Raw genomic sequence first — 26,845 nt, forward strand, 5'->3', positions numbered from 1 at the left:
TTTAACCAATAACGCAAACTGATAATTAACAGTGAGTGTTCAGTTTCTGGGGACCGGTGAAGGCCCTCTATCACAGTGTGCAAACGCTCCAGATAAGGAGATCAGTTTGGGATCTTCCTCTTCCGTTGAGCAGTGGTGCTTTTCCCATGTTGCATTGCAGGTCACATGTGCCCTGACCATCTCCCTGTCTCTCCTGTGTGTTTTGCGGGGAAGTAGCATTACCGAGGAAACCCCAGAAATCTGTCCTCCAACCTGTTTTTGCTGGCAGGCATGCAATGGCATTAGCATTGTATGTCCCCCCCCCCCCCCCCCCCCCCCAATGAGGCACTTCTGTACTATGTACAGTAGTGCTTTCTAACAATGTACATGCATGGAGTGATCTACCCTGAGTGTCTTTTTAGAATGAGATTGTCATTGATCACACCGCAGGAGACTTTACGCAGGTTGGGAGTGAAGTCCCCAGCAGGCACTTAACATTTCTGCCCCTGTAGCGAGAAGCTGCCGCCTCCTGTACACTCCTGTGACACCGGTGATTTACCGAGAGCAAGCCCGTCTCCCACTGCTTCCAGGAAACTCCCCACAGTGTAGTTCGGCTTCCAACAACCACGCCATTGGATTTAAGGCAACAACTTTACCTGGAATGGGAATATCCAGCAATGTGCTTTATTATTCTGTCTTCATCCTGCAGGGATATCTTCCAAAAAAATCCTTTGTCTCGGATATAACCAGACATCTCTGTGTCCTGTGTTTATGCACCAATTAGTGTTCACTTCCAGAAGGGCTTCCTCGGCCTCCTGCTTTATTTACTGTTCGCTGCTATCAGGCCAATCGTCAGGGTATCGTGCTTTCATCTGGGGCCCTGGTTGATTGCCAGAGCTCTTTTTGAGTTATTTATAGTCAGAAAGGCCAGACATGGCGTCCGCCGAGTCAAAAAGGTCAAGGCTCCATTTTGTGTTTTTAAATAACTTGGTTTTGGAATTAACACATGCCCAGACTGTCTCTCAGTCTCTTATTTCAGAGGGAGTCAGCAGACATTCATGGGAAACATTGTTCTCTCTTTCTGTGTCCTGAGGCATGTGTTTGTTTCAGTTTGCTGTTGTTATAGGAAGGCTCGCTGTCTCCTGCTGTTCTGAAGTAACGAGCTGCTTGCTTTTTGCAGAACAGACTCATATGAACCACAAGCTCTTTGCAGAACAGACTCTTGGATTTAACCGTTCACACGAGCCTGTCACTTTGTGTGCAGGACATTATTGATAGAGTAGCAGCTGAATTGCGGGTGTTCTCTGTGGACTACAGCGTGTTTATTTTGCGCGCGCTCATATCTTGGCTCTCTTCTGCGAGAGCGATATGACTGTGCGCAGGTAGTTTGCTCAGTACCTGCGCCCTGATTGGCCTGCATCAGAACTGTTGACATAGCAACCGTGATGCTATGTGGGACATGTGGCTGTCTCACGCCGCCATTAAAGTCCGCTGCATCGCTTTCATCGTGACAGGAGGAGCTGTGGGATTTCCTCTTTGGTTGCCATGTTTTTAAATTTCACTGTAACAGAGCTGTCGGTGATGTATATATTTGTGAGAGGAGAGACTCCTCTACCTGTTTCTTGTTTCTCCTCCCCACAAAACCGCAGCGGTAGCAGTGACTCTGAGCGAAAGAGACGCGGCAGGCAGCCTCCCGAATCTCCTAACAGGCCCTCAGGTCCCGGCAAGGCGGCGTGCAGTAATGACTCTGCCAGAATTGCTCCCCTCCATTTTTCTTATTTTTTTCCCGTGGCGTTCGGGGAGGCAGCTGGTTCATTGGGCGGAACAGAGGGGAGTTCGGGCGGAAGAGTTATCGAGCCTTACCCCTGCATCGAACCCGAAAGTAGGCCGACGGTGAGCGAGACGTGCCAAACCGCGCGGCTTCCCTCGCACGCCTCACGCACCGAGAGGCGTGAATAACGTGCGGGAGGAAGGGCTTCGGCTTAATTCGCCGCCGCTGTCGCCGCCTTTATCCCCAAATCGCCTGTAATGAACTTTCAGAGATGCGCTCCTGATAAATGAGCCATCTGTTTAGCTTAAGCTAATGCTATTCTTACCAGCGTGATTGATCATTGGAGAGGGGGCAGTTCATCTTGAGGTATAATCGGTCTGAAATTGGCTGAGATTATGCCGCTCTCAGTGATAACCCCTAATGGCTGTTCAATGGCGCTCGGAACGCTGTATGCGTTATAGGCCCATTTGAAATGCTTGCGTGTAGTGAGGTTCAACATGCCAGTACATATTTGGCGCAGTGTGGTGTAGTGGTGTGAATCAGAGCTTGTAACAAATAGGTTGCTGGTTCAGTTCCCATTTCAGCCACTGAAGTGGTACATTTGGGCAAATCACTCAACCCCAATAGCCTTTGTATATAATTTATGTATATTTGACCCAGTAACTATCCAGCTGTATGAGTGGATAGCATGTTAAAAAACTTAAGCTGTGTGAGTTACTCTGGATAAGTTTCTGCTAAGCAAATGTGATAAAATTGCAGAGAAAGTGGCAAAAGCAGTGTCTTCATTTCTTAATTACTTGCCTCTCATTTACAGTATAAGCATTGAAATTTTGGCTTAGCTGCAGTACTGACTCCCTGCTGAATGAGAGAAATTAATGGCTGCGCCATAAACCTACAGCCGACCAGGCTGGAAGAGCGATTTAACCAAATTTGTTTTCCTCTCTTCCACAAAAACAAGTGAATGCTTCCCTGTTTCTGCAGTAGAATTTCTAAAAATTTCTAAAAATGTGTGTGGTCAAACCCACTGAGTGTGTTTGTGGGTGTGAGTGAATATGAGTGTGTGCCTGTGTGTGAGTGCGTGTGTGTGTGCGTGCATGCGTCCCTGTGTGTGTGTGTGTGTGTGTGTGTGTGTGTGTGTTTGTGTGTGTTCTCTCACACGCACGCTTGCAGAGGAGAGCTACATCATTAATCTTCCATCTCCTGAGGGAGTGGAATGCTTCCTTTGGTATTGGTGTCGTCTGTCTGTTGCTTGCGATTTATCTGCAGATCTTAAAAATCATTTGAAGCAGCTAATCATGCTCCATCTCTGCGTGAAGGACATCTCGGAGACTGCTCTGCTCTCCTTTTCCCCTCCTCTGTGGGCCACACACACCATCCCTCACAGAGCCTGCAGTTTTCTGTGCCACAGCTTGTGTCGGTGGTGACAGTACAAACGCAGGTGACAGCGTTGAATCAAGCCATCCCTGGCGCTGTGGTGCAGGAAGATGGAACACAAGAGGAACGAGAGGAGGACAGCCGGGCCAGCTCTCTTTAAACGGAGGGACGTCCCTCTGCAAGCGAGACAGCGACAGCCTGACCAAGGGAATACCTGCGTTACAATATCTGTATGTCGCTGCCCTCATAATGTTTAAAGGACGTCACGGGCAGTGCTTCGGGATAAAGAGTATTAGTAACGTTATCATTTAAAATGTGTGTGTAATTGGAGCTTTGTTTTAGGCTTCTGGAAGAGGTCAAAAAATGTCTGCAGGGAACCCCTGGGGATAATGCTTAGTTGTCCGAATGGCAAGTAAACACTTGGTATGGCCAACCATGCACCTTCCCTGGGTTTAATTTCCTCACAGAACCGCTCTGGGATCTGTTTGGAATGATCATGCTGTGTTGATCTCTCTGGCTCAACACCCTGCTAGTGCGTTTACCATCCCTCTCTACCATTAAATCCTAAACTGCTCCCGGCTGGTGTGACTTAGGGCTGAGCTGAGCCGGGAGCGTAGGGGGTTCAGCGGTGAGCAGAACTCTGAGCATGGGAGGGGAGGAGCTGTGTAACAGTGGGAGAAAGGCATGCAGGGGGTATGGCATGGAACTACCCATCATGCATCACTGCACATCCTCCCAGTGTGCACAGCGGCTTGCCATAGGCGAGAGGTGTAGATAAATGGCTGTTTGTGCAGCACGGTTCAAGGTGCCGGTGTTGAGACTGAATGTTAAATCCCTCATTTATCTAATTCCGAGTGAGCGGGGAGGGAGAACGCTGACGGGAGGGACCCCTCCCCCGCGTGTTTAACACACTCTTTTATTGAGCCGCTCAAAGCCGAGGGATCGTTGAGTTCAAAGGTGTGCCGTCACGCTAGGCTTGCGCTCACACTGAGAGGATGCCGAGGGTTTCGAGAGAGCTCCCACCGGGCGAATTCATGACGATAATTCACGTTTGAGCCGAAGTCTTCTCGGACGAGCCCCAGAGCTTGCTGGGAAGCATTCCTCGGGGTCCGTCAGACGTAGTGTAAAACATTCTCAGCTGTCAGGCCTGGGAGAAAGGCAAACATTTGTGGGTCTAATAATAGCCTTTTGTATTTGACTAAGAATGACAGCACCTTTTTTTTTTTTTTTTTTTTTTTTTTTTTTTTACAGAGACAAACGATAACCTCAGTTTACCCCCAGCCCCCCAGCCCCCTGGTGAAAGGCAGCTGAAGAGCATGTGTAGAGATCCTGGCTGTGGTATTTTAGAAGCTTTCAAGAGACTCTTTCAGAACAAAAAAAAAAACTCAAGGCAGTTGCAGTGTGGTGGTTGTGTTCTTTAGGCTATGCGTGTGGCTCAGCAGGGTCTGTGTTTCATACACATTGAAACTGCTTCTGGCAAGTAGTTAGTTTTCGCCGTGGGTCGCTGTCGTGAGGATGTTCTTGTGTTTGTGGAATATTATCCGCAGCCAGCACGCTGGAAGGTACTGTATCTTAAGCCGTCTCCAGCTAAGAAATTCACTCCTTTCATTCAGTACATCTAACAGGGCTCCTTTCATCTCTGCTGGATCAGCCATGATGTGGAATCCGCGTACGCTGCTCTGTATTAATTTTCATATTTAGCACTTGCTCTGAAATATGTTATCGGCCATGCTTAGCCAAGCCCGGAAAGGCTCAGAGGGGCTGGAATATCCTCATTTATCAGTGTCCGTGTGCTCTCTGAAAGAGGAGGTATAGCGTTGTTTGCCAGTTTGTGTGCTGTCACAGAGGCCTGGCTGGCCTCTTCCGGAACATTCCTTCAGACCCCATGTCGTCGTTATTGGTCGAGGCTCCCAATGGGTCAGGTGTGAGCTGACTCTGTCCTTTTTGTGTCTTCGAGCTTGTCCTCAGGTTGTCTGAGGGACAACCTAGGGAAGAGCAGGTTAGGGCCGGCTTAAGTGTACAGCTACTACTTACAGCTGGTGAGACGTCTAACTGCGAAACATTCTCCGCTTGACTTTGAGTAATGAATTTAAAACTTTACCTTTATTGAAGACACAACATCCTGAGGTCATGGGTCACTGAAATTACATGTTGTGCGTGAATGAAACAGCACTTTGCTCCTGCTTAAATAGTTTACTCAGAGGGATTCCCAGCTATGGTGCATGCTACGCTAGTCACCCCAGTGCTGTTTTGTTATGTTTGTTTTTGACTTACACTGAGCCTGAAGACTGAACCAATGGTAACTGAGCTGCTGTTCCTCCAAAATTTTCCTCCTTGAAAATTCAGGCTAATGCATAATTATCTGTTTTTTTTCCCCTCTGTTTTCTTTGATAAAGCTAGCCTGGTTAATTGAAGTGTCAGTCAACCTTTCAGTATCATCTTTGTTCTGCTGTCCTCTGTGAAAGCGACACTCTCTGTCCTTTTGATGGTTAGCGGGAGAGACTGCAGTCAGTCTAATGACCAATGTCTCCTGCTCGGTTTGATTACAAATTACACAAAAAGAGTGAATATCTGTCTTCCCTCAACTTTACATTTTTTGTATGTCCCTCAGGCAAGGGAGTCAGTTGTGGAAGGACTGATTACATTGTCTAATAGGCTGCCGTGCATCACCCAGGTGGGTGTTATACATCACCTGTATCTGAGACGAGTCACCCCCACCCCCCATCCCCCTCGGTTTGGCTTCAGGTGGGAGAAGAGAGAGGTCAGAAAACGGTCAGCCAGTCGGTCCGTGGGTCAGGTGGGGTTGTGGTGTCATAAGTGCAGTGTGCAGGTGGTCTCGCAGGGCGGCACTCTGTCCTTCTCTCGGGTGTGTACAGCCTGGAGGCAGGAGATAGGCCTGTGTGTCCTGAAAACACCGCCTCTGAACGAGGAGGCTTTGTTTGTTTTCGTCCCCAGCTGTGGTAATCCACAAAAACTTTGAACTCTTCCTGGGATCCCCAGTGTCTGTCTTAAGACTGGCACGCTGCTGTTGGGAGCTTAGTCACAGGAAATAAATGTACTCATAATAGGAGGTGAGGGAGGCATAGGATCTTTGCCTTTGAGTTTACAGACCTGTTCGTAAGCGGTGGGATTCACCTCAAGCATTACGTCACAGACTGATTACTGCTTTAAACCTTGCTTATTTCAGGGCGACATGTTTTAATCATATATACTTACCGGTTCTCTATGCCACTTACCAGTCTGAAAATCCGGACCCACAATCTCCCGGATCTTCAGCTCGTGATGCACGGCCCTTTTGAAATCGAGCCAGTTAATTTGGCTTGTTTGTTTTGACACTCAAGGAAGAGCGAGAGGAGGAGGAGGAAAGAGAAAAAAAAAAAACCTAATCTTGAAGAACCAGCCAGGTTGGCTGCGCTACTGACGGTTATCTGAGCAGGTCTCGCAGCACCTCCTCCGCAGTCTGCCTTGCCGAGCAGACGAGAGCTCCGAGCCGATGGAACAGTACACAGGGAATCTTGGATAGGCGGCTCTGCAGCTGGAGTAAGGTATGATGTGAGCAGCTTCATCCGTGCGAGAGCCGTGTTCGGGCGGGAGATCTGGGAAACGGGACAGGACGGGCAGAGGAAACGGGTTTGAAGCGTGAAACAGTTTCACGAGGAGGGCGGGCCATGTCACGCTTTGAATTTGAAAGAGAAATTACTGTAAATGGAGAGAGAGATGCGTGGGGGTCGTAAGAGAAACTACTGTAAGTGCAGAGAAACGCATGGGAATAATTTACTGCCCTGCCTCTGAAAAGGTCCGCGGCCACAGGCCGCAGGGACCAGAGGTCCGCGATGCACAGCCATTATTCACGTTTTATGCAGTGCTGTTTTTGCGCGATGACAGCAGTAAGATGGATCTTCAGTAACACAACACATCCATTCAGCATCCAGGACAGGCCCGCAAACAATGGAGCACAATGCCTGTTCTGTGCGTGACACTGAAGTAAGAGGCTTGTTTGCTCTCGCTTTCACAGTGGCGTCCAAACCGAATGACCTGCAGGCTCTACATGATCCTCTTGACTGTAGTCTTGACAATAGGAACCAAAAGTGTGCATCGCTCGGGGCTTGTCGGGCAAGCGTGGCGTGACTTCTAGGCTTACAGAAATTGTTCTGGGAATCGACTGGTCTATTCATGTTTTGTTAATAACACTAGACTTTAAGTGTTTTTTTTTCAGCAGGGTAGATCACGTTATGAGTAAGTTAACGCTCATCTTCAGTTTCCTCTTTGCTGCCATTTGTTGTCTTTCCATACAGGCACACAGGAGGTGTTCTTAAAGGGGCATTCCACTGAAACTGACACACAGATTCACAAGTGGTGGCCATAGAAACTGAAATTCACGTTGGCTGAAACACGGTTTCATAGCTTTGTCGTTTTAACTGATTCTTGAGTTTCATGTGCACATGGGCTCAGAAGCTTTTGGGGATGCTAGAAACATCATCTTTTTTTGACAGAACGTGTGAGTCCAGGCTGAATACCAGTTCGGACTTTTTCTTAATGACGTAACGATGAATTCTCGGATTGTCTGATGTTACTCTGGTGTCTGGCTCTAGCTCTTCATGCAAAGACAGATTCACCAAGTCAGCCTGACTGATCGAATCACAGCATTTCCAGGAAGACCACAGGCCACTTCAAGCAGGCAGCATTAGACACATCTGAAATGTAGACAGTTTGTTTGTTGTTCAGGCATTTGGACACATTTTAACTGCTGAATTTGCCATGTGGTCAAAATCTAAAAAATGTGGACTCGGACCACCCCTCCTATTTAGCCTGTAGGCTAACTGTGTGACAGCCCATTAGTACATGAATTGCAGCTGTCTTTGGTGTTGCTAATCTGCTAACGGCCATTTCTCATCATCTGTCACTCGTGTGATCTGCAGAGTTCGCACACAGGTTCAGACAGTGACGTGACATCCCTTTGATATCGGGATTGGCGGCTGGCTGGGTCATTGGCCTCGGAGGCCGTATGGTAGACATGTTAATGTTTTTAAGTCCCGTGTCTCCTGATCTGTGACTCCTGTCAGCTTCCAGTCCTGCAGATGGGCTCCTAATATGACGTCCCTTTGATATGGGAAATCAGACCTCCTCGCCGGTTCCCTCTGAGGGGAATATACGCAGATACACGCAACGGCACCATTCTCTTTATTTGAGGCTCCTAATATTGCTTAATCCTCAAACGGATCATAATTCCACACAAATATGTATGGGATGGCAATTAAGTGTGAAAATTAGTCTTTTCTCCAGTTTAATTTATGTTTTTTTTTTTTCCTGGCATCATTACAGAATACCAAATCATCTGTGTGGTGCACACAGCATAGCAGAGCTAGCGCGAGTCTGGGAAGCAGAGTGAAGCAGAGTGAACTTTCTTCTTTGTCTGTTGTAGCTTTCTGTGACCCTGAAACGTCCAGCCTCTGAAGTGATAACGGCCCAGAATACACCAGGTTGCACCTCTGCATGAGTGTGTAGTGTTTAGTATCCTAGGGAACGAACAGGGGCTGAGCTGCACTAAAATGCCTTTTTTCACCCTGCCACCTGCTTGGGCAAATGCAGGCTCAACACAAAGAGCATTGTACTGTCACATTAATAATACACAGCCCTATTGTCCCATATTCTACAAAAAACTGCTCCAGCAGTCGCAAGGTGAATGTTTTTGGGTGGTAGTGAATTTTTAACGTATGAAAGGATGGCTTCATGATGGAAAATTGGAGTTACACAGTGAACTGAGCAATTAATACATAAAAGATGTACTTTGTGCTCTCTCGTACTGCTCGGTGAATTTAATCAGCGTAAGGCCACTGAGAGTTGTGGGGAGGCAGCCGTACGAGGCGGTGTACAGATGGCCAGAGCTGGGAATTATGGGTAGAGAGCTTAGCTCATCTCCGCACTGGGAGGAGAGCGCCGGGAACCTTCTGACAGGTGAAAATCATCAGCAGTTTGGGCTGACGTCATGCAGGAACGTGTGTGTGCATGCTGGGGTCTGCCCACGGATGAACCCTGTGCTGTCTCCCCAAAGCCTTCAGGCCATAGGAAAATGGCTTTCGGTTTCACTGACTCCGTGTGTGTGTGTGTGTGTGTGAGTGTGTGTGTGTGTGAGTGTGTGAGTGTGTGAGTGTGTGAGTGTGTGAGTGTGTGAGTGAGTGTGTGAGTGAGTGTGTGAGTGAGTGTGTGAGTGAGTGTGTGAGTGTGTGAGTGTGTGAGTGTGTGAGTGTGTGAGTGTGTGAGTGTGTGAGTGTGTGAGTGAGTGTGTGAGTGAGAGAGTGAGAGAGAGAGGCGTTACTGAACAGGCCGTGCTGTTCCCGCAGGAGGGATGCCAGCTCCGGAGCAGACCCCACTGATGGAGGAGGGGCTGCTGCAGGGTGTCCAGGATGGAGCTCCAGGCCGCAGCGCGGAGCCTGACAGCAGTGCCACCAACATCCTGGCCTCCGTCAGAGAGCAGGTACGCCTGGCCTGCTGTCCCCGTAACGCTCATATACCATCACTGAACGGGCCCGTTCACACCTGTTCTCAGCACAGGGTTCATATACCACCACTGAACCCACCTATTCACACCTGTTCTCAGCGTAATGCTCCTATACCTTCACTGAAACCAGGTCTTGCATATCCTCAGCATAACGGTCATATACCTTCACTGAAACTGTTCTGTATGTATCAGTGTAATGATCACAGGCCATCTCCAACACTCACCCTCACCTGCTGTCTCCTACCCTCCACAGCAAGGTTTTTTAGTCTTAGATGTCCAGTCCAACAGTTTTTCTTCAGTTCTCTAAGGGAAAGGCTTTAGTTTGGATCCGTTAATCATTTATAAACTAACCTTGCAGGCCCGTTTATTCGGTGTGTTCTTCTCTAATTTTCCTCCTAACCAAAAATGCAGAGAAGATTTTTTTCAGGCTTCAATTACACAGGAACAGTTGCTCTTTTTCTGTCAGAAAACAGGCCTGACAGCCCTCACATAGCCTCGGTCGCTGAGGCATTGTCTCTTTAAAAAAACAAAAACAAGTTGTAGTGGGAAATGGTGACTAATCCCGTGTCCTGTTGAGACCTATCTGGTTCATACAGAGAGACCGGCCATCCTGATTGGTCGGCTTCTCCCCCCCCCACATCCTGCTTTCCGTGTGGCAGCCCTCCAACCCCCCCGGTGTTTACACCAGTCGAGGGGGAAGGAGCTCCCCATCAGAGAGCACCTGTCGATCCCGTCCGCCCCCCCCGAGCAGAAACAGCTCGGAGGGAATTCTTGTCTGGGATTCCGGGGTGTGTGAGTTAATCCTGGTCTGCGTTCAAATCACGACTGGGAGCTGGAAAGGACCGCAGGAAGCCGACTGCCGCATGGAGGTCACTGCCGTTGCTAGGGGAGGAGTTTTTGTGGGTTTTTTTTTTTTTTTTTTTTTTTTTTGGGAGACTTTCCTGTGATTGTAGAGAGGCAAACTTTGGAGGGATTCGCACTGGTGTAAACATGCAGGCCTGCGGTTTAAAGAGTCCCCGTCAGCCCTGGAGGGGTGAGTAAATATCAGATTTCTGCTCTGCTGCGGGTGAGGACGGCATGGCCAGATATTTGCGTGATTCATCCCTGGCTCTGTGTCCCGCGACTCTGCGGGCGTCCGAAACCGGGAGCTTTCCCTCTCTCTTTTATGGCAATCTCCACTCGCCCGGAGTCCCGATCTCTTCGCTGAAACGCCAACGTCGGGGGTCTGCACTGCCCTGCTGGAGTCACCCCCTGTACCGTCAGCGGCTTTGATCCTCGCGTTTTTCAGATTGCGTGCGTTTATGTCTTACTTGCGGACTGACACGTGTCCAGATGCGGTCTGTGATTTTTCTGTTTGTGCTTTTGTTCATGCAGGCTTGTTATGTATATATGCATTTTATGTCTCTGCCTTTTTAAGTCACTATGGCATCCGCTAAGAGGCTAAATGCGATGTGAATGTAATGTAATGGCCAATGACAAGACCCATTTAATCTTATTGCCTACAACATTTCTTTTTGTCTCTTTTTCATGTGAATTTGGCTCTTTTTACATAGCCTAAGACAGTCTGAAATGAGCTTTCACACAGTCCCATGCTGCTCTAGCATTTATTAACCTGTTAAAATTTTATTGTGCTGAAGATGGCATTTTGTAGATATTTTAAGACTTTTTTTATCAATTTGATCTCAAGTGTAATGAAACTGGAGGAATAAAAAATGTAGAATGGAGTAGAGCCAGCCAAAGTCATTTTCTCTGAATACAGCAGCAATAAAGCTCTGTGTACTTGGAAGGCTTTTAGCAGCACATTAGCAAGGTTATCCTTTGTGGTTTTGATACAGGAATATTAAATATTAAAACCTGAAGAGAAAGTGTTTGCAAAGAACAGATGAAATTCCTACTGGCGCGTCTGGCCAAATCGGGAGTAAAAAAAAACAATGCTCACAAGGCGACAACAGAAACACTCCACGGTCTATCAGAATATTCACTATCTCATCGACTTACGCTAAAGTGCAAAAATCACACAAGTGAAGAAGTGTGAGTGGCAGAAATTTCAGCGAGAAGCTCTTGTCAGTACCATTTTTCTGAGTGACACACTATGGCTGTTATTAAGGGATAAAAACACAGGTGAAGTAATTTGTAAAGATATGTATTGTAAAGTCAAATTAAAGTCATTTATAAGTCAAAGTATAAGCAATATAGATTGATAACTCACACAATGTTACATACTTCCCCTCTATGGACTCTTTTGTAACTGCAAGCCGGAGTGCCCAAAGTAACAGAACTGAGGACGAGTAGGCACACAGTCCAAATAAAAGTAAAAGCAACAATATTTATAGATTCCGCTCCTAATAGTATTACAGCATGTTAATGGTCTAATATTAACATATGACCATTCCAAAATGTTCAATAACACAGTCACAAAGGCGGTGCACATAAGGACCAAATCTACCAATGGAGGATTACATACCAGTGAGAAAATATACATCACAAAGCCTGTCAGTTGTCCTTAATGGTCCTTAATCAGATCATCAACAAAATATATTATGGATATGAAAGGATGACAGAGGCAAATAAGGAATTCAAAGTAACTATCCTTTGGGAGCAGAAACAATGAATAGTGTTGGTTGAATGTTTTTCGTTAGACCTCTAATAAATTATAATAAGCACATAAAATTAGGAAATTAATTAAATATTCTCTATGACCACACAACGTCTCTCTAACGTAACCACAAAAACTGACTGCAGGGCAAACCACACTTTAAAGGCACAGAATGAAAGCTGTCAGCGTGGAAAACTTCTGGCATCTTTATGGAAAAAGCATAAACAATATGTCCATCTCTGATGAAAATCAAGGCATCTAAAAATCAGCTCTCTCTGAAGTAACTTGATGACTACATTTGATCAAAGGTCTAGCCAAACTCGACGATCAGACCTCTCCAGATAACAAAACAATCATCAATGTAACATTTCCACACGACAGTATGACTTGGACATTTCTTTAGCATTTTTGGTATAAGCTTGCCCATCCAATGAAATATTGTATTATGAAATATTGGAAGTGGGCATGAAAATGACAGCCGTAATTCTGTTTGTCCAGCAGTGGTAAGCAGGAGGTCTTCTAAGGTTACAGGAAGTTTTACCATTGAAAATGACTTGGCTCATACGGCTGGATATTCACTGAGGCAATTCAGGCTATGTTCATTAATCTGGGTAAAGGGGCCCGCAAAACAAATAAAAAAATTTAATGTTTTGTAACTTGGGAAGACCGTGTGTCGTACACCTGTGTGTTGGTATGAAGTATGAAGAGGAAGCTCTGCTGCCAGTCTCTTTTCTGATTGTGTGTGTGTGTGTGTGTGTGTGTGTGTGTGTGTGTGTGTGTGTGTGTGTGTGTGTGGCTCTCACACCATTTAATCAGCTAACGCTGAGCTGCAGGGTGTGAAGAAGCTGGGGATAGGCGTGGGTATGTCAGCAGGGGCTGCTCGTCTCACCACTCCCAGGCACCCTGTGATTCGTCAGGTAGCTGCAGTTTGCTCGTAGGGCATCGGTAAAGCGACGCCCATCCTCCAACAGAGGCTTAGCTCACTGTAGTAATGTAGAGCTGCATCTTAAACGTGACTATTAATGCACATATATGCAAACCTTATTGAGGCAGAATCGTTGCTTCCTCCCGTGAGTGCTGGGCACGGAGACTCATCAGGGTGAGGCACTGCACTGTCTGCATGAAGACAATAGAAAAACAGGCCAGGAGTGAGGGGCGTGGCCAGACCGAGGCATTCCCGCATGCAGAGAAGCAACTGGGTCAGGATGTCAGAACGGAGGCAGCCGAGTCCAGAAGAAAAGGAAATGTTATGATTTGTTTGATGGGCATACCCCCAGGAGAGGAAGAAGCGGGGAAATCCTGTTTTACTGTCCTCTCAGAAGAAACAATAACATGCTTTACACAACGGGCGATTTTCACAGGTTTTATGAAATGCACGCAATCCTATTCCATTATAATCCGTCAGTGGGGTCTTTACACCAATGCTGCCATGGCCACAGGGCTTAATTTCTGTGTAATGGCCCAGACTGGTGCAAATTCTGCCTTGTTGCTTGGGGGTTTGTACAGTGAGAGGGAATCCACTCAGCAACCTCACAGACCCACCGCAACATCTGAGCAATCTGGCGTAGAAACGCGACCCAACAGTCGCAGCTATCATACATCAGCTGTTGCAGGTGAACTTTGGTCTGGAGGACGTGTGAGGTGCTGGTGTAAAAGCTTCCTGCTGGATCCCTTAATGAGTAGAGCAGAGAACAAGTTAAATAAGTCAACCCTCCCAACACACACACACACACACTCTCTCTCACACACACACACACACACACACACACACACACACACACACACACACACACACTCTTCCTTTGGAGGATGGTAGGAATAAAAACCTGGCCTGGTTCATCTCCTTCCTCAGCACAGAACACTGTAAAGTTTCAAGGCTGTGAAATGAGCTTCTCCACTGACGGCCGCATCTCCAGATGAGCTTCTCCACTGACGGCCGCACAGACTGGAGCGGTGTTGTGAAGCAGGCACAGAAATTCCCCTGCGATGCCTGTGGGTTGACAGGAGGAGGCTGTGTGCACACAGCGACTCCCTGACCGCTATCTGCAAGCGAACCGCGGATGCGTGACAAGGCCGACGTCCCTGTCTGTGGAATCTCTTCACTCCCCTTTTAACTGTCAAAAGCTAAGCCTGCGTGGATATCATAAGCATGCATGCTTGATATTGGTGAGATCTCTGTAGAAATCACTGAAGGGCATTTATTTAAGTATCTGTTTTCTACAAAGGGGAATACAGGAACTGAGTTTCTAAAAGTAGCCCTTCTACCTGGACATTAGTACCCAGCATTAAGGCCCCATATGCTGCCAAGTCCAGCAGCACAGCTTAGAATTACAGTCCTGCCTCTCATTTTTATCAAAGATGAACCGATAATGTGGGGTGAATCTTTGACTATATAGCAGAGCGAGTGCCTGAAATGACTTTTTGAAGCACCTTAAAATTGACATTGAAGTAATCTTTAAACAGCGATGTGGTTTGGCATTTAAAAACTTATAAGCTTGACGTCTCAGAAATGTACTTTGAATGTGTAACTGTAAGACCTGCAGTTGGAGGCCTTTAATCGTAACCTCTCGACCTGCCCCCCCCCCCCCCCCCATCTCACCCGCAGCACCCAGTCACAGCGATTAGCCAGTGGAACGGGATGTCTGTGATCGAATCTGATTGTGGCGGAGCACGAGGCGGGGAGTTCTGGGGGGGGCTCAGATGGGGGTCTGGCAGGATCTCTGGCGTGATCTCTGAGTTCTTCATCTGAATCGAAAGGGTGGTTGTCACGCGGGGGTCTCGGGTGAGGGCATATGAGAGTTTTGCTGGCGGTTGGGAGTCAGTTGCGGTCAGATGGGACTTAAGTTTGGACGTAACGGGAAAGCGAGGTGTGGGGAGAGGGTTGCTGACGGATGAGCCTGTATCTCGGTGCCCGGCCTGGCACTGGGCCGCCAGGGGCTGTTAAACACCGCTGCAAGGTGAGGCGCCACATGACTTCCTCAGTTAATGCTGTTCCCAAAAAAAACAACGCAGTGGAATTTGCCCCGTTCGCTTTGTTTGACTCCATTACATCCAAAGAATGCGTCTGCAGTGTGCGAGTGTGTGCGAGTGTGTGCGAGTGTGTGCGAGTGTGTGCGAGTGTGTGCGCGTGCGTGTGCGCGTGTGTGCGCGCGCGCGCGTGTGTGTGTGTGTGTGTTTTGCCTGTGGCTCATGGGGACCTTTTCATCCTCAGCTGATCTGGCCCGAGTCTCTCTGGAGTGGCTGCCCGCGGGAGCCAACTCTTATTTTAACACGGGGCCTTGACTTGCAACGCCGGAGTGACCGTTCGACCGCTAATTACAGCAGCACACCGATTTCTGCGTCCTTTCCTCCCGACGCCTTATCTCCCGTTTCCCTCCCCGCGATAAAAATGGGGAGGGAAAAACTCCAGGCATAAGCATTCCAGTCTGCGGGTATAGTAATAAAAAAAATCGAAAGCCTGGCTCAAAGCAATTACCAGGCGGGAGCCGAGGGGGCGGAGCCAGAGCAGCCGGCGCTCGGCAGAAGGAGAGAGGGGGAGATAATCTGCTCGCGCCGTGACGCCGGGTGGGGGGGGAGAGAGGGGGAGAGTGCGGCGCTGCGCTCGGAGTGTGAAGGCGTCGGTTTAAACCCGGTCCGAGGACGGCGCGGTTTCTGCGGTCACCGCTGTGTTTGGAGCGTTACCCGCGGGGAGAGGCAGCGGCATGCCGCACGGGGACGGCCGGAGACAGGGGCTGTAGGGACGCAGCGGGCCGGCCGTCAGCTCTGGCAGTGGTGGATGTGCTCGTTTGTCCCTCTCTCCACAGAGCTCTGACCCTCGCGCTCCCCGCTGCTGAACCACGCGCTCACAGGTAACTCACCGGGGCCCGCACCCAAAGCCTCTCTAAATTTTATTGATGGGGGTCGTCGGAGATCGAGGCTCCAGACACCATTACCAGCATGTGTATTGATCCTTATGAGTAATTGTGAGTCTGGCGCCTTATGAATGAGTTGCATTGTTTGTTGAATTGCTCTGGTGCTTTCTGCAGGGTTTCAGAGTGAGAGCTTTGAAGGTTCTTCTGCTGGCTTCATTCAGCCCTAGAAATATTTCATCTGCTAACCTTTATGCTTCTGGAGTTTGGCCCCTTTTCCCCTTGAAGTTTGTGCATGAATTTTAATGCCTTTCTCCACATGTTGGTGTAACTCATGCTCTTACGGACAATCAGATTTGGATTAACTGTGAGCCAATCTCTTGCGAGTTTCTTTAATTAGATGGGCGTAATTAAATTGGGATGTCTGATAACTTGTAGTCTGTGGTGCAGAATTTCCAGAACACGTTTTAAAAGGCATTGCAGAGGTGCTGATGCTATTAAACTGTACAGTAAAAAAAAAAAAAAAAAAAATCGATATGAACTCTGATCTCCACTCTCCCAGACCGGCATATGCAAACCTTTTCCCTCCCACACATGCGGGAAGCAGCTTATCTGCCATAGCTCTGCATCTGATTGGACTGATTAGTATTTGTATTCTTTTTGCACCCGTAAAAGGTGTCAGTCATGTGACAGGGGAGCATTCACACACACAGTTGCATGCCAGAAATGGAAGATCAGCAAACAGCAGCACTGTACCCAGACACTGTTTGCTAACAGTGCATTTGAGTCCGTGGAGGAAAAGGCTTTGTTTGCACTTCTCTGATTATACCCAAAAGCATCCATTAACAGCGATCGTACAACAGCAGTGCTTTGTGGGTTGGGCTCCGTGGCATTGTGGTGGAAGATTGGTGGTATTGTACATTATTGCATAATGAAAAAAGTGCTTGCCTGGTGCACGCTGTGTTGGTTTTTTTTTGTCGTTTGTTTGTTTTTTGAGAAGCTGACTATTCCTCTCACGCACAGTAGACGTTTTCTTCCTCTCTGATAAAACGGCCATTGATGAGATACTGTGAGATTAGAGGCATCCTCGGGTGTGTGTGTGTGTGTGTGTGTGTGTGTGTGTGTGTGAGAGAGAGCTGGATTTTCTCTCTCTCTCTCTCTCAGACAGAGTACCAGGCAGCTCCTGTCACATCAGTGCGCAGCCACGACAGACTCTTTAATGGCATTTTAATGATCCATGCAGATGCAGCCCCTGCTCTGAATGCTAACGGTGCTGGAAACGGCCGCTGTCCGTCTTACCTGTCTGTGGCTGCAGACTCGTATGTCTGCCCTGTCGCTGCTGCAGATCTCTCCCATCATGCACCCTGCTTTCAATAACTGTGCAAATAACGCTTCAGATCATGAATAACTGCAAAAAAATCATCTTAAATTTACCACACAATTGTAATTTGACACAGATGTCCGATTAGTGGCTGAAATGAGTTTGAGGTTTTCCGGGAAAATAAACCCCAAGGAATGTGTCTGGTTGGTCCAGGTACACAGAAAGTAGTTCGCCCTTTAAAGGCTGGTTCATAAACGGTTGGTATAAATGGTTGATTCCTGTGTTTGTATTGTCAGGTAGAACCACCCTTAGCATCTTCTGTCACATATGACTTTGTCACGGTTCCTGCTCAGCAGGTTAAAATCATAGTCTCTTTTTGGCCGTTCCATACACAGGATGAATTGTGATAAAGCGAACTGCCAGGGAGCACAGCGCCCCCTGTTTTTGGTAAGGAGAAGTGCTCTGCAATGCAGAGGTGTGATGCATCCACAGTTTCATGCATGTAAGTGTTGCTTCCCACATTTATAAGAAATCCGCATATGCTCCACGTTTTTTACTTGGCAGCAACACCAGCAATCTTCTGTGCTTCCATAAATATAGACAAACTAAAGAATAGTCCTCTCCCACACAAATGAAAATGGTTTGTTTGCATAGGAAGAGTGCCCTGGAATGCATATGTGTGATGCGACCACAGTTTTATAAACGTCTGTGTTGCTTCCCACATTTATTAGAAATCCACATTCTTCTTTGTGGTTCCACAAATGACTCCATGACGGTGTAGATGAACTACGTCTCCCAACACACCTCTCTCACAGTCCGGCACAAATGAATACAACAACATCAGGGACTGTATTCCGTGCCCTTTCGGAGAACCTGTCAGAAGAAGGATCGATCCACACTCTAGCATTATTAAAGACAGCGCATACAGAAGCAACACACCCTGCAAATGTCAACAAAACATAGATATCTCGAGAGGCTTTATGACTTCACTTCCATTCAGCCAATCAGCGACATTTGCTGTCTGTAGCAGACAACATGATTTCCTGTTATACAGACCTGCTAATGAGTGATCAGCTAGTTAGTTGAGCATGACCACAATGCTTGTTGGCTACGTGATTAAGACATGGTAGATGGGGGGGGGGGCTCATCAGTGTTGCATTTTTCACTTCCAGAGATGGTGATGGCAGGGAACATGATTATATCCATGTAGATATCGTATACACAGGGATGAGTAGGATAAGTACAGATTTGGAAATTGAGCCGACTGTGATTATTGCACAGCCCTTACTTGGCTGTCTGAGCTGATTAGTTTTCCTCCCACCACACAGTGACAGTGAAGTAAAGTGAGAATTGTGTGAGTCAGAGTTTAAACAGAGAGGTCCCTCACTGCATCTGTCCCCCTGCCCTGGCCGTTCTAGCTTGCCTTCTGCATTTGAGCTCAGCTGCAGTAACATACATCCCCGGCGTGCCGCGGTCGATGTGGGCGTTGAAGCTCTCACGGTCCAGCGAGCCGATCCTCTCCCTGGAGGGGCCCCTCGGTGCCGTCCTGCGAGTGCTCCGCTCGATCCCCTCACTCGCAGAGCGGGCGTTCCCGTTTCTGCAGACACCCTCCTCCCTCCCGCACACGCACACACACGCCACAAATTGATGTTTGTTCGCGGCTGCACTTCCTGAGCACCAGATTTGATTCTGTCTCAGAGAAGCAGGCAGCTCTGTTCCTCTTCTCTCTGCTCATCAGAAGAGTCCCTTTCAGATCTGTGCATCTGGATTTTAATTCTGCTCAATCACTGCCTCTTTGAGGAACGGCAGTGGAAAAAGCAGTTCACATTATCTTCCATCTTCCACAGCAGTGAGGAAGAGTTACCTTTCAAAAGGAGACCACTGAAGCTGACACTCTGGGAAACCACAGCCTTGTTTGATCATCTCAGGTGTGAACGGAGAGAAGGAATACAGACACCCCCCAGTGCATACTGGGAACCAGACTTGCTTTGCATGCTGGGAACTGTAGGCAGAGAGGGGCGAACCTGAGGGGACTGCAGTCCGCTTTTTTGGATGGAAATAAACCGAATAGCCTGTCTGTGGAAACATAAAGACAGTAATGTGGTCTGCGCATTTCGGTGACGGCTCATATTGAGGTCGTAAAAATACTGACGAGCGGGGAGTCTGAAATCAAGTGCCCGTTTCGCTGGTGATTTGCTGGAGAGGGGCAGTGTGGCAAGTTCGGATGTCAAAGTGAGTAAAAATGAAGGGGAGAGCTCTCTGCCCTCCAGACAGGCTGGCTCACTTCGTCCGGGTCCCCACGAAATTCTGAGGTAAGGAACGACTTGAAAATACATTTGCTGTGTGGTTGACTGTCTCTTTGATTTTAGACGCGTGGGATTAAGCGATGGGGAAGCTTTTACTGCCTCTGAAGATGGTCCACTGGGGCCCGGAGAGGCAGGCTTATGGAGAAGGGAGCTGCTTGTTTATCTGTAGTGTACTTTCTCTGACATAAGAATAACAGCCCCTTGTCTGTTGATTTGCATTAAGATTTCTTATAGCATGTTCGCACTATAGGAAAATAAGCCACAAAAGCAGGATCAAAGCAATCGGATTACTGCCCATAGCCAGGGATGTTGAAGATGTTCTTGATGCAGGGAAATCAATGTGACCCCTGAGAGTCTGGAATTGGAGTGTTTTTTGAAATGTTTCTACCACTGAATGTTTGAATGCAGGTCCTGACATTAGCATCACATGGCATTGTATGCTATGTTTAATTGGTTTTAAATACCCCTGGTTTGTAAATACATTTTCACTGTATTTCCTCTATGCATGGATATGCTCCATCCTGGTTTGAGTCTATTAGTACGTGTCAGAGCCGCCAGTGATAGACAGTGATAACTGCATTCAGCTGGCTGTCGTACCTGGAGCTGAGCCTGTCTCCCCTTGGAGTGAAGAGGTTTCTACTGGGGTCAGTGCTGTTCCAATCCTGCCGGGCAGTTTAGCCAGTTAGCCGGCTGTTAAATGGGATATGATATGGCTGCTTCTCTGTGCTTCTGCTGCGGCAGGGGAGAGATGGAGAGGTGTCACCAGGCACTCACTGGAGGCCCAGACACTGTGTAGAATACAGAAAGGCAAACACAGAGAAGATTACATTATTGTCATTTAGCAGATGCTCTCATCCAGAGTGACTTGGATAAGGTTACAGTTTTATACATCTGTACAGCTGGATATTTATGGGGAATCGAACCAGCAACATTTCGGTTACAAGCCCTGCTTCATACCACTATGCTATACTGCTGCTCCAACTCGTATGTAAGATTTCCCAAAATCATACAGAAGGCGTCGTTTAGTCACCTTTTTTAAGACACCAACGTTGTAGAATTTTTATTTCAAGCTTTGTTCTCGAAAGCAAGTTTTATTCTTAGCTACTGCCACCCTCATGTGAGCTTGCAAAAAGTTTTGGAGTGAAGCACTTCACCAAAAATGTAATGCTTTTTTCCCCTCCTCTCATTGAACCTCTAACTTCGGAGCACAGCTTACACACAGATCTGCTTCCGTGGAGAGGCCCTGGAGTGCAGGGTAAATTGTGGGGAACCGGTCCGTCCTCCTTTAATTTGGTTCAGATTTGGCCCGGTCTCTGCGCCCACAGAACCGCTCCTGTTCCCAGGCGGACACGTCATTGATATACCCAGCATGCATTGCGCCAGGATGCAGGATCATAAACAGACAGGCTTGGAAAGGCAGTGCTCTGTTGACACTGCAGTGCGCACCAGAATAACTAAGCGCTTCCACATCACCGTGCAACTCCGTGACAGGACGCTATCAGCCGAGGAGTGCCAGCGCTTTAACCCAATCATCACCAGCCACTTATAAACCAAGCGTAAATATGTGTAGGCCAAGTTCAGTGATCTGTGATACTGAGGATCTAATTTGAATTTGAAATAAATTGTAAGCTTTCTGGAAAAAAGTCCAGTAAATATGTTGATTTTTGAAAATCACCCCCAAGGAAAGTGTTAAGTTGGACATACCAAGTGTGCACAGTCAGGCAGTAGGTTCAATAATTGATCATTTATTTGATTGGGTGCATGAAGCATAAATATTTTAACTGGGTTCTGTTTTTCTCACAGATGGGTGGAATGATGTATTTCAGTTGTAATTCTGTGTGGCCCCCGTGAGAAACTGTACAGTGTTTGAAAGTTTCCAAAGCATTCCAGCATCTCACTGTTCAAACAGCACAATTCATGATTCTCTGTTGCCGTGTTCGTGTTAAAACTGGGAGCAGTGAAAATTGTTCGCAGCCACAGTGAGTTTGGCTGCTGATGAAAAATGTTGGAATATTGCGTGCTTCCCAGTACCCAAGTCTTTTTCAAACATGGCCGCCCGCTGTTTTCCCCTCTAATCGCACTCACATGGCGTCACATGACTCCCTCCAGCAGTGCTGGGCGTGGCTGCACCGTCTCACACGGCCATCTTCAGGAAGAATGCCTCGGACCCTCAGAGGTGCAGATTCTGAGACTGTCAAGCCCCCTCTACTCACCAGTTTTAAGCATATTGCTAATTTATTTCTGCATAATTGGAATATGGGTGTTCTGCAGGCAGAGAGAGTGAGAACGCAGCTTTCATGTCAAGCCTCATTACCAACAGATCCTCATAAACAAACACGTTCCCTTTGAGTTCTCACTCGGCTTTAAGAACAAGCCTTCTGCCTGCTCATATTAAAATGTTCCTCGCCGTTTTAATGAAATTGTGCCATATGATATGAGGATGGTCTCTTGATATTTGCATATCCACGGCATTCAGGTGTCCACGGCACAGATCTCTCATCAGGTGCAGGCTACAACCGTGTAACACTGGCCGACTGTTAAAAATATCATATGTGAAATTTCAAATGTTAATTAATTTTGGAGCCAGGACAGATGTTTGTATTGAGGGAGAGAGGGGAGGGGATTTTTTTTTTTTTTTTGTTGGGGGGGAGGGGGGGGGGGGTGTCTCAAATGGCGATGGCTTTGTGAGATATGATAAGAAGGCTATTTGCTGCTCATATCCCACCTTCTCATTGGTCAGTCCTCTTCCCCTGCTTTGCGGTCATGGATTTGACTTGCATGTGTAAGGAGCTCTTCCGCACTCAGCACCTGGCACTTTGAGATGACTCAGGCAGGTTCTAACCTCAGGGCCACAGAACTCAGTGTCAAGATATACAAGGCATACCTGGTTTCATTCAGTTAGAGCAAAAATCTCATTCCTCCTTCCTCACACGGAATGTCTCTTCCTCAGGCATGGGGATGTCCCGAAAAGTTCCTTTCCATTAAAGCGGTGGAGAAATTTTTCTGTTTTTTCCCTGGTGATTTTACTCAATGTTTCTCAGGGCATCATGGAAAAACCGCTGGTGTTTTTGTTTGGTTTTTGAAGGTTTTTGACAATTCACTGCAAACCATTTGTTTAGCAGAAGGAAATTTGGAAAACCACTATAAAAAGTGAAAATAAAAAAACTGAAACCCCAGCTGTTAAACAGAATGTCAATAGATTAAACAGAATTGAAAACCACTGTCTTCAAAAGAACAATGCAACATGCTTAAGATTAAATGTATTTATGTGTTTTAGCTGCCAGACAGAAAACAATTGGGCTTAATTAACTTGCTACTGAAACGAAGAATGTAATGACTGCATTGTTTTAAACATGTCCTTTAAACAAAGAAATGGCCATATAGGTTAAAAAAAAATTACGGACATTGGGATACTCTGTGGAAATCTAGTCCAGTGTGAAGGGTACTATTTCAGGTATTGCAGTTGCTGTTGTTCATTTTAGTTACCTATTCGATTTGGTTTTCTTACAGTAGACATTACTCACCCCTTAAAAGTGAGTTGTTAATAGTCATCAAATGCACATTAATGCTTTCATGTACAGTTAATTTTTTTTACATGAGTGATGCTTGCTTTATGACAGGCGCTGTGAAAAGTCTCAGTAACGCTTTAATAAAGTTTTTATTGATGGTTAACTAATGGGATGTGTAGTGTATAAGGTGTTGCAATACACGGCAAATTTGCCTTTAATTTTACACTGATCTGCTCCAGAGGCAGCTGTTGAAAAGTCCCCTGCTCGGTGAAAATCTGAGCGTTTGACAGATCGTGTGCTTTCCCCCGTCACACTGATGAACGCAGAACGCTGCCGTTTGCAGGGAGCAGTTGCTGTCTTCATGCTTGATCACTCAGATCTCCTCAGAGCCATTGAGATACCCGGGCGCAGGAGGGCGGCGTTCCTGTGGAGCTGTGCCAGGGCTGGACAGCAGTTCATCAGAGCATTACAGCCACTAACCTCTCTGAACGTAGAAAGGGGGGGGGGGGGCATGTCAGAGGGAGAGGATCTCGCTGAAACCTCACACTCTGAAACGACGCGTCATGAGAGAGAGCATTCAGGCATGGCAGCGGATCCTGCACCCTGACTTTTCCTCCAGTCCAGTGCTGAGTGTTTCTGCCGGAGGCTGTGACTACGGAAGGAGAAACCCGAGGCTCGTTAGCGACCGAGAGCTCCTCGGCTCGGATGCTAATCGCGGTCCTCCCTCCTCTCTCGGCCTGATGAGGGTGTGTAACGCAGAGGAGCCAGCTGTGTGAATCTGGGGCAGGAGTGTGACTCTCCATGTCCCCTGATGATGCTGTATTTACATACGATGCGTGGGATATTTATAACTGTACAATGAGTGTCGTGAATCGTGATTAATGTGTTAGCACTGCTGTTTAGAGGGGGCCAACTGAACATGCACCAGTCTTTAAAACTGCAGCCTCTGTGCCGGATGCATCCTACAGCTGGCCTGAATATTCAGCAAGCAGTCGGTCTATCAGCTAGTTTCTGAAATGATTTAATCTTAACCGCAAAGCCAATTGTAAAGTGATGCTTATGTCAGTGGAATTAAGCTCGCTTCCCCGTGATGTGATCGTTTTGACACAACCCTGCGCCGGGAACAGCTTGGCAAATTTAATCTCGTTACTTTCATTCCCCCCCAGCTGCCTCAGTCCGTGTTTGCCCATGGCAGCTGTCAGTCAGCAGAGTGGTGGCTCAGGCCCGGCCTCTGAGTGGCTGGGTATGTGAGTGGGCGGGGCAGGTTTGCTCTTGCTGATTGGGTGAGGGGCGGGGCTCTGGCTGCATCTGCCTGCAGATGTAGGGCAGGCCTCTGAGCTGGGGAATGCAGCTGGAGGATTGAAGATCAAGTGGATAAAGGGAAGAGTGTGCAGTCTGTCGTCTGTGTGTTTCTGTCCATCCCCAGACTGGGTTGAGGGCTTTGTTTGTTGGCTGTTTCAGGGGTCAGGGATTTTGGGTACACCTCAGAGAACGCACACCGTGATCCCCAAATAATGACCTGACCTCACACTGCGGTACTTTCACTGCATTTGCTCCTGTCTTTCCTCCACCAGGGCATTCTGGGATACCGTGGAAGGATTGAAGTACCTGTTTCGTTGGGAAAATATTGCCTGATTTGATGGTAATTACTGCTGTAATTTCCCTGATGAGATGGGTCATTAGGCTTAATAAATGCTCTCCGGTCCACACTTGACATATGCATTGAATTCCTCCAAATTAGCTGTAAATATATGCAATGTTGGAGATTGCAGGCAGCTAGAAAGCTTTCAGGCCAAAAGGCTGGTGGCTATGATTAAGAGTACATCTGGGGACAGTGTGCGAGAAATGCAGCAAATTAGCTGAATGAGTGAATGCTGATGAAAATTTATGCACAAATCTTGTTCTGAAACAACTAGATTAGTGGAGGCAATAGTAGTATTTACCATGCTGGCTTTGGCCGAGGACCTAGAGCCAACGACCAGTGAGATGCACTTATTCTGAGGTGTAAGCGGCCTTGGACGTTTGGCTGAAATAGTTTTTTTTACACACATCTACATGCTATGACCAGGAAGCATGTGAAATTTGAGGCTAAAGGATGCCAACCAATACCCACACCTGATAAGTGCACGAAATTAACAGTGAAGACATGACTGCTGTAGAAATGGATTGATGTGACTTCATGAAAAATCATGTGAATGACAAAATGTAGATCATTTATATATGTAAATCTCACAAATTTTAGTCTGTTCAATAAACATTGTGTACATGTGCACAAAAATATATTTGTATGTATGTATATATATATATATATGTATATATGTATTTTGCAGCAATATTTTCCTGTTGGAGAGACAAGACTGTGTACAGGTACAGGCCACAGCCAATGAATGTGTTAAACATGAAATGACAGAGCCAGGCGCCAAGCTGATATTGACTTGTGGAAATGTGTTTGGCAGCCATAACAGCCTTAAGCTTAAACTGGAGCAGCAGAAAGTATTTTATGGCTCTTCACAATATGACCAATAAGTTCCAAATCTGAGTAAAAAAGGTCAACGTTGCAGGGAAAAGAGCGGATGCAGAACGAAAGCATTTCTGGCTAACCGCTAACCGCTAACAGTGTCCCCCTCGCTCCTGAGCAGACAGGTGTTCACTGCAGTGCAGTGAGTAAAGAACATGCCTGCAGAAAAGTATCATTTGAAAATGCAACATGTAGCCAACACGTTATGCTTTTTTATCTTCTAATATAATGTGGTCCGCAAATCTAATTATCAGATCCGCCACCGCCGTGCGGGAAAGGGCAGGAAAAGGAGCGCGCAAGAAAATTAATTTCCGTTGACAGTTTCGTATAAAGTCATGAAAAGGCTGACGGTGAGAAAATGTGATCATAGCTGGTCCCATCTGCTGCATTAGTGGATACTAAGACAAACAGATGGGAGAGATTTCTGGCATCAGACGGGGAAATATCCATCTGACCTGTTGATCAGGGCGAGGGTTGTAACGGAGTCTCCACCTGCGAAGGGAGGACTGGCTGTTCACACTGGAGTCGGTCCAGACGTTGAGAGGATCCAGATGGCCTTTTGTTCCTCATGGCAACAGCAGATGCCACAGTGTATCTTGTTGGATGGCGAGCGTTCTGTATGTCTGGGAGACCTTCATTTGCTGCTTTGCTCTGGGAAGATGGCTGTGCTGACTCCCAGCGTTGACCGTGAAGTGTTCTGGCCTGTGCGTTTCCCTGCACATTCAGTTCGTACTGCTATTTTTTTAATCCAATGGTTTGAGTTCTCTCGTTTGAATGCCAAAGTCGTGGTTGCAGGATTGAACAGATTGGGTGTGATTGGACAGATCTATGGACAGGTCAGTGTTCCCAGAAAGGATATATTTATGGATACATTTTTTGGTCTGTTCGCCTTACACCAGCATGGTCCTTTTAAACAAGTCACTGCAGTTATTGGCACTTCAGAGAAGAATCTCACGACTTTGGATGAGGTCTCTAAAAATTCTCCCACACTGTCTGTAAAGGATTTAATGAGTTTAGATTTTTTTCAACAATGACACAGCTGGATGGGTTTTCAAAGGCATTTAAAAGAGACAGGCAAACAGAATATCTCTGTATTATCAAGCCCTGTCAAAAATTTGGGGAAA

The 26,845-nt window shown here is 47.0% G+C and overlaps 1 protein-coding gene across 5 annotated transcripts in view; it reads left to right on the forward strand.

Moving 5' to 3' along the window:
- The window catches only part of pkp4 (plakophilin 4), a 93,427-nt gene that overhangs the window by 14,261 nt on the left and 52,321 nt on the right, over window positions 1-26,845 (forward strand). For 4 of the 5 annotated variants that reach the window (XM_036544947.1, XM_036544948.1, XM_036544949.1 and 1 more), the window contains exon 2: window positions 9,466-9,599. In XM_036544947.1, the coding sequence (XP_036400840.1) occupies window positions 9,466-9,599 (134 nt within the window). Of the gene's footprint in view, window positions 1-6,591; window positions 6,670-9,465; window positions 9,600-26,845 lie in introns of those variants that run through there. The other variant, XM_036544951.1, reaches the window with a different exon arrangement.

Source organism: Megalops cyprinoides, chromosome 14 (assembly GCF_013368585.1).
Source record: "Megalops cyprinoides isolate fMegCyp1 chromosome 14, fMegCyp1.pri, whole genome shotgun sequence".
Taxonomy (NCBI): domain Eukaryota; kingdom Metazoa; phylum Chordata; class Actinopteri; order Elopiformes; family Megalopidae; genus Megalops; species Megalops cyprinoides.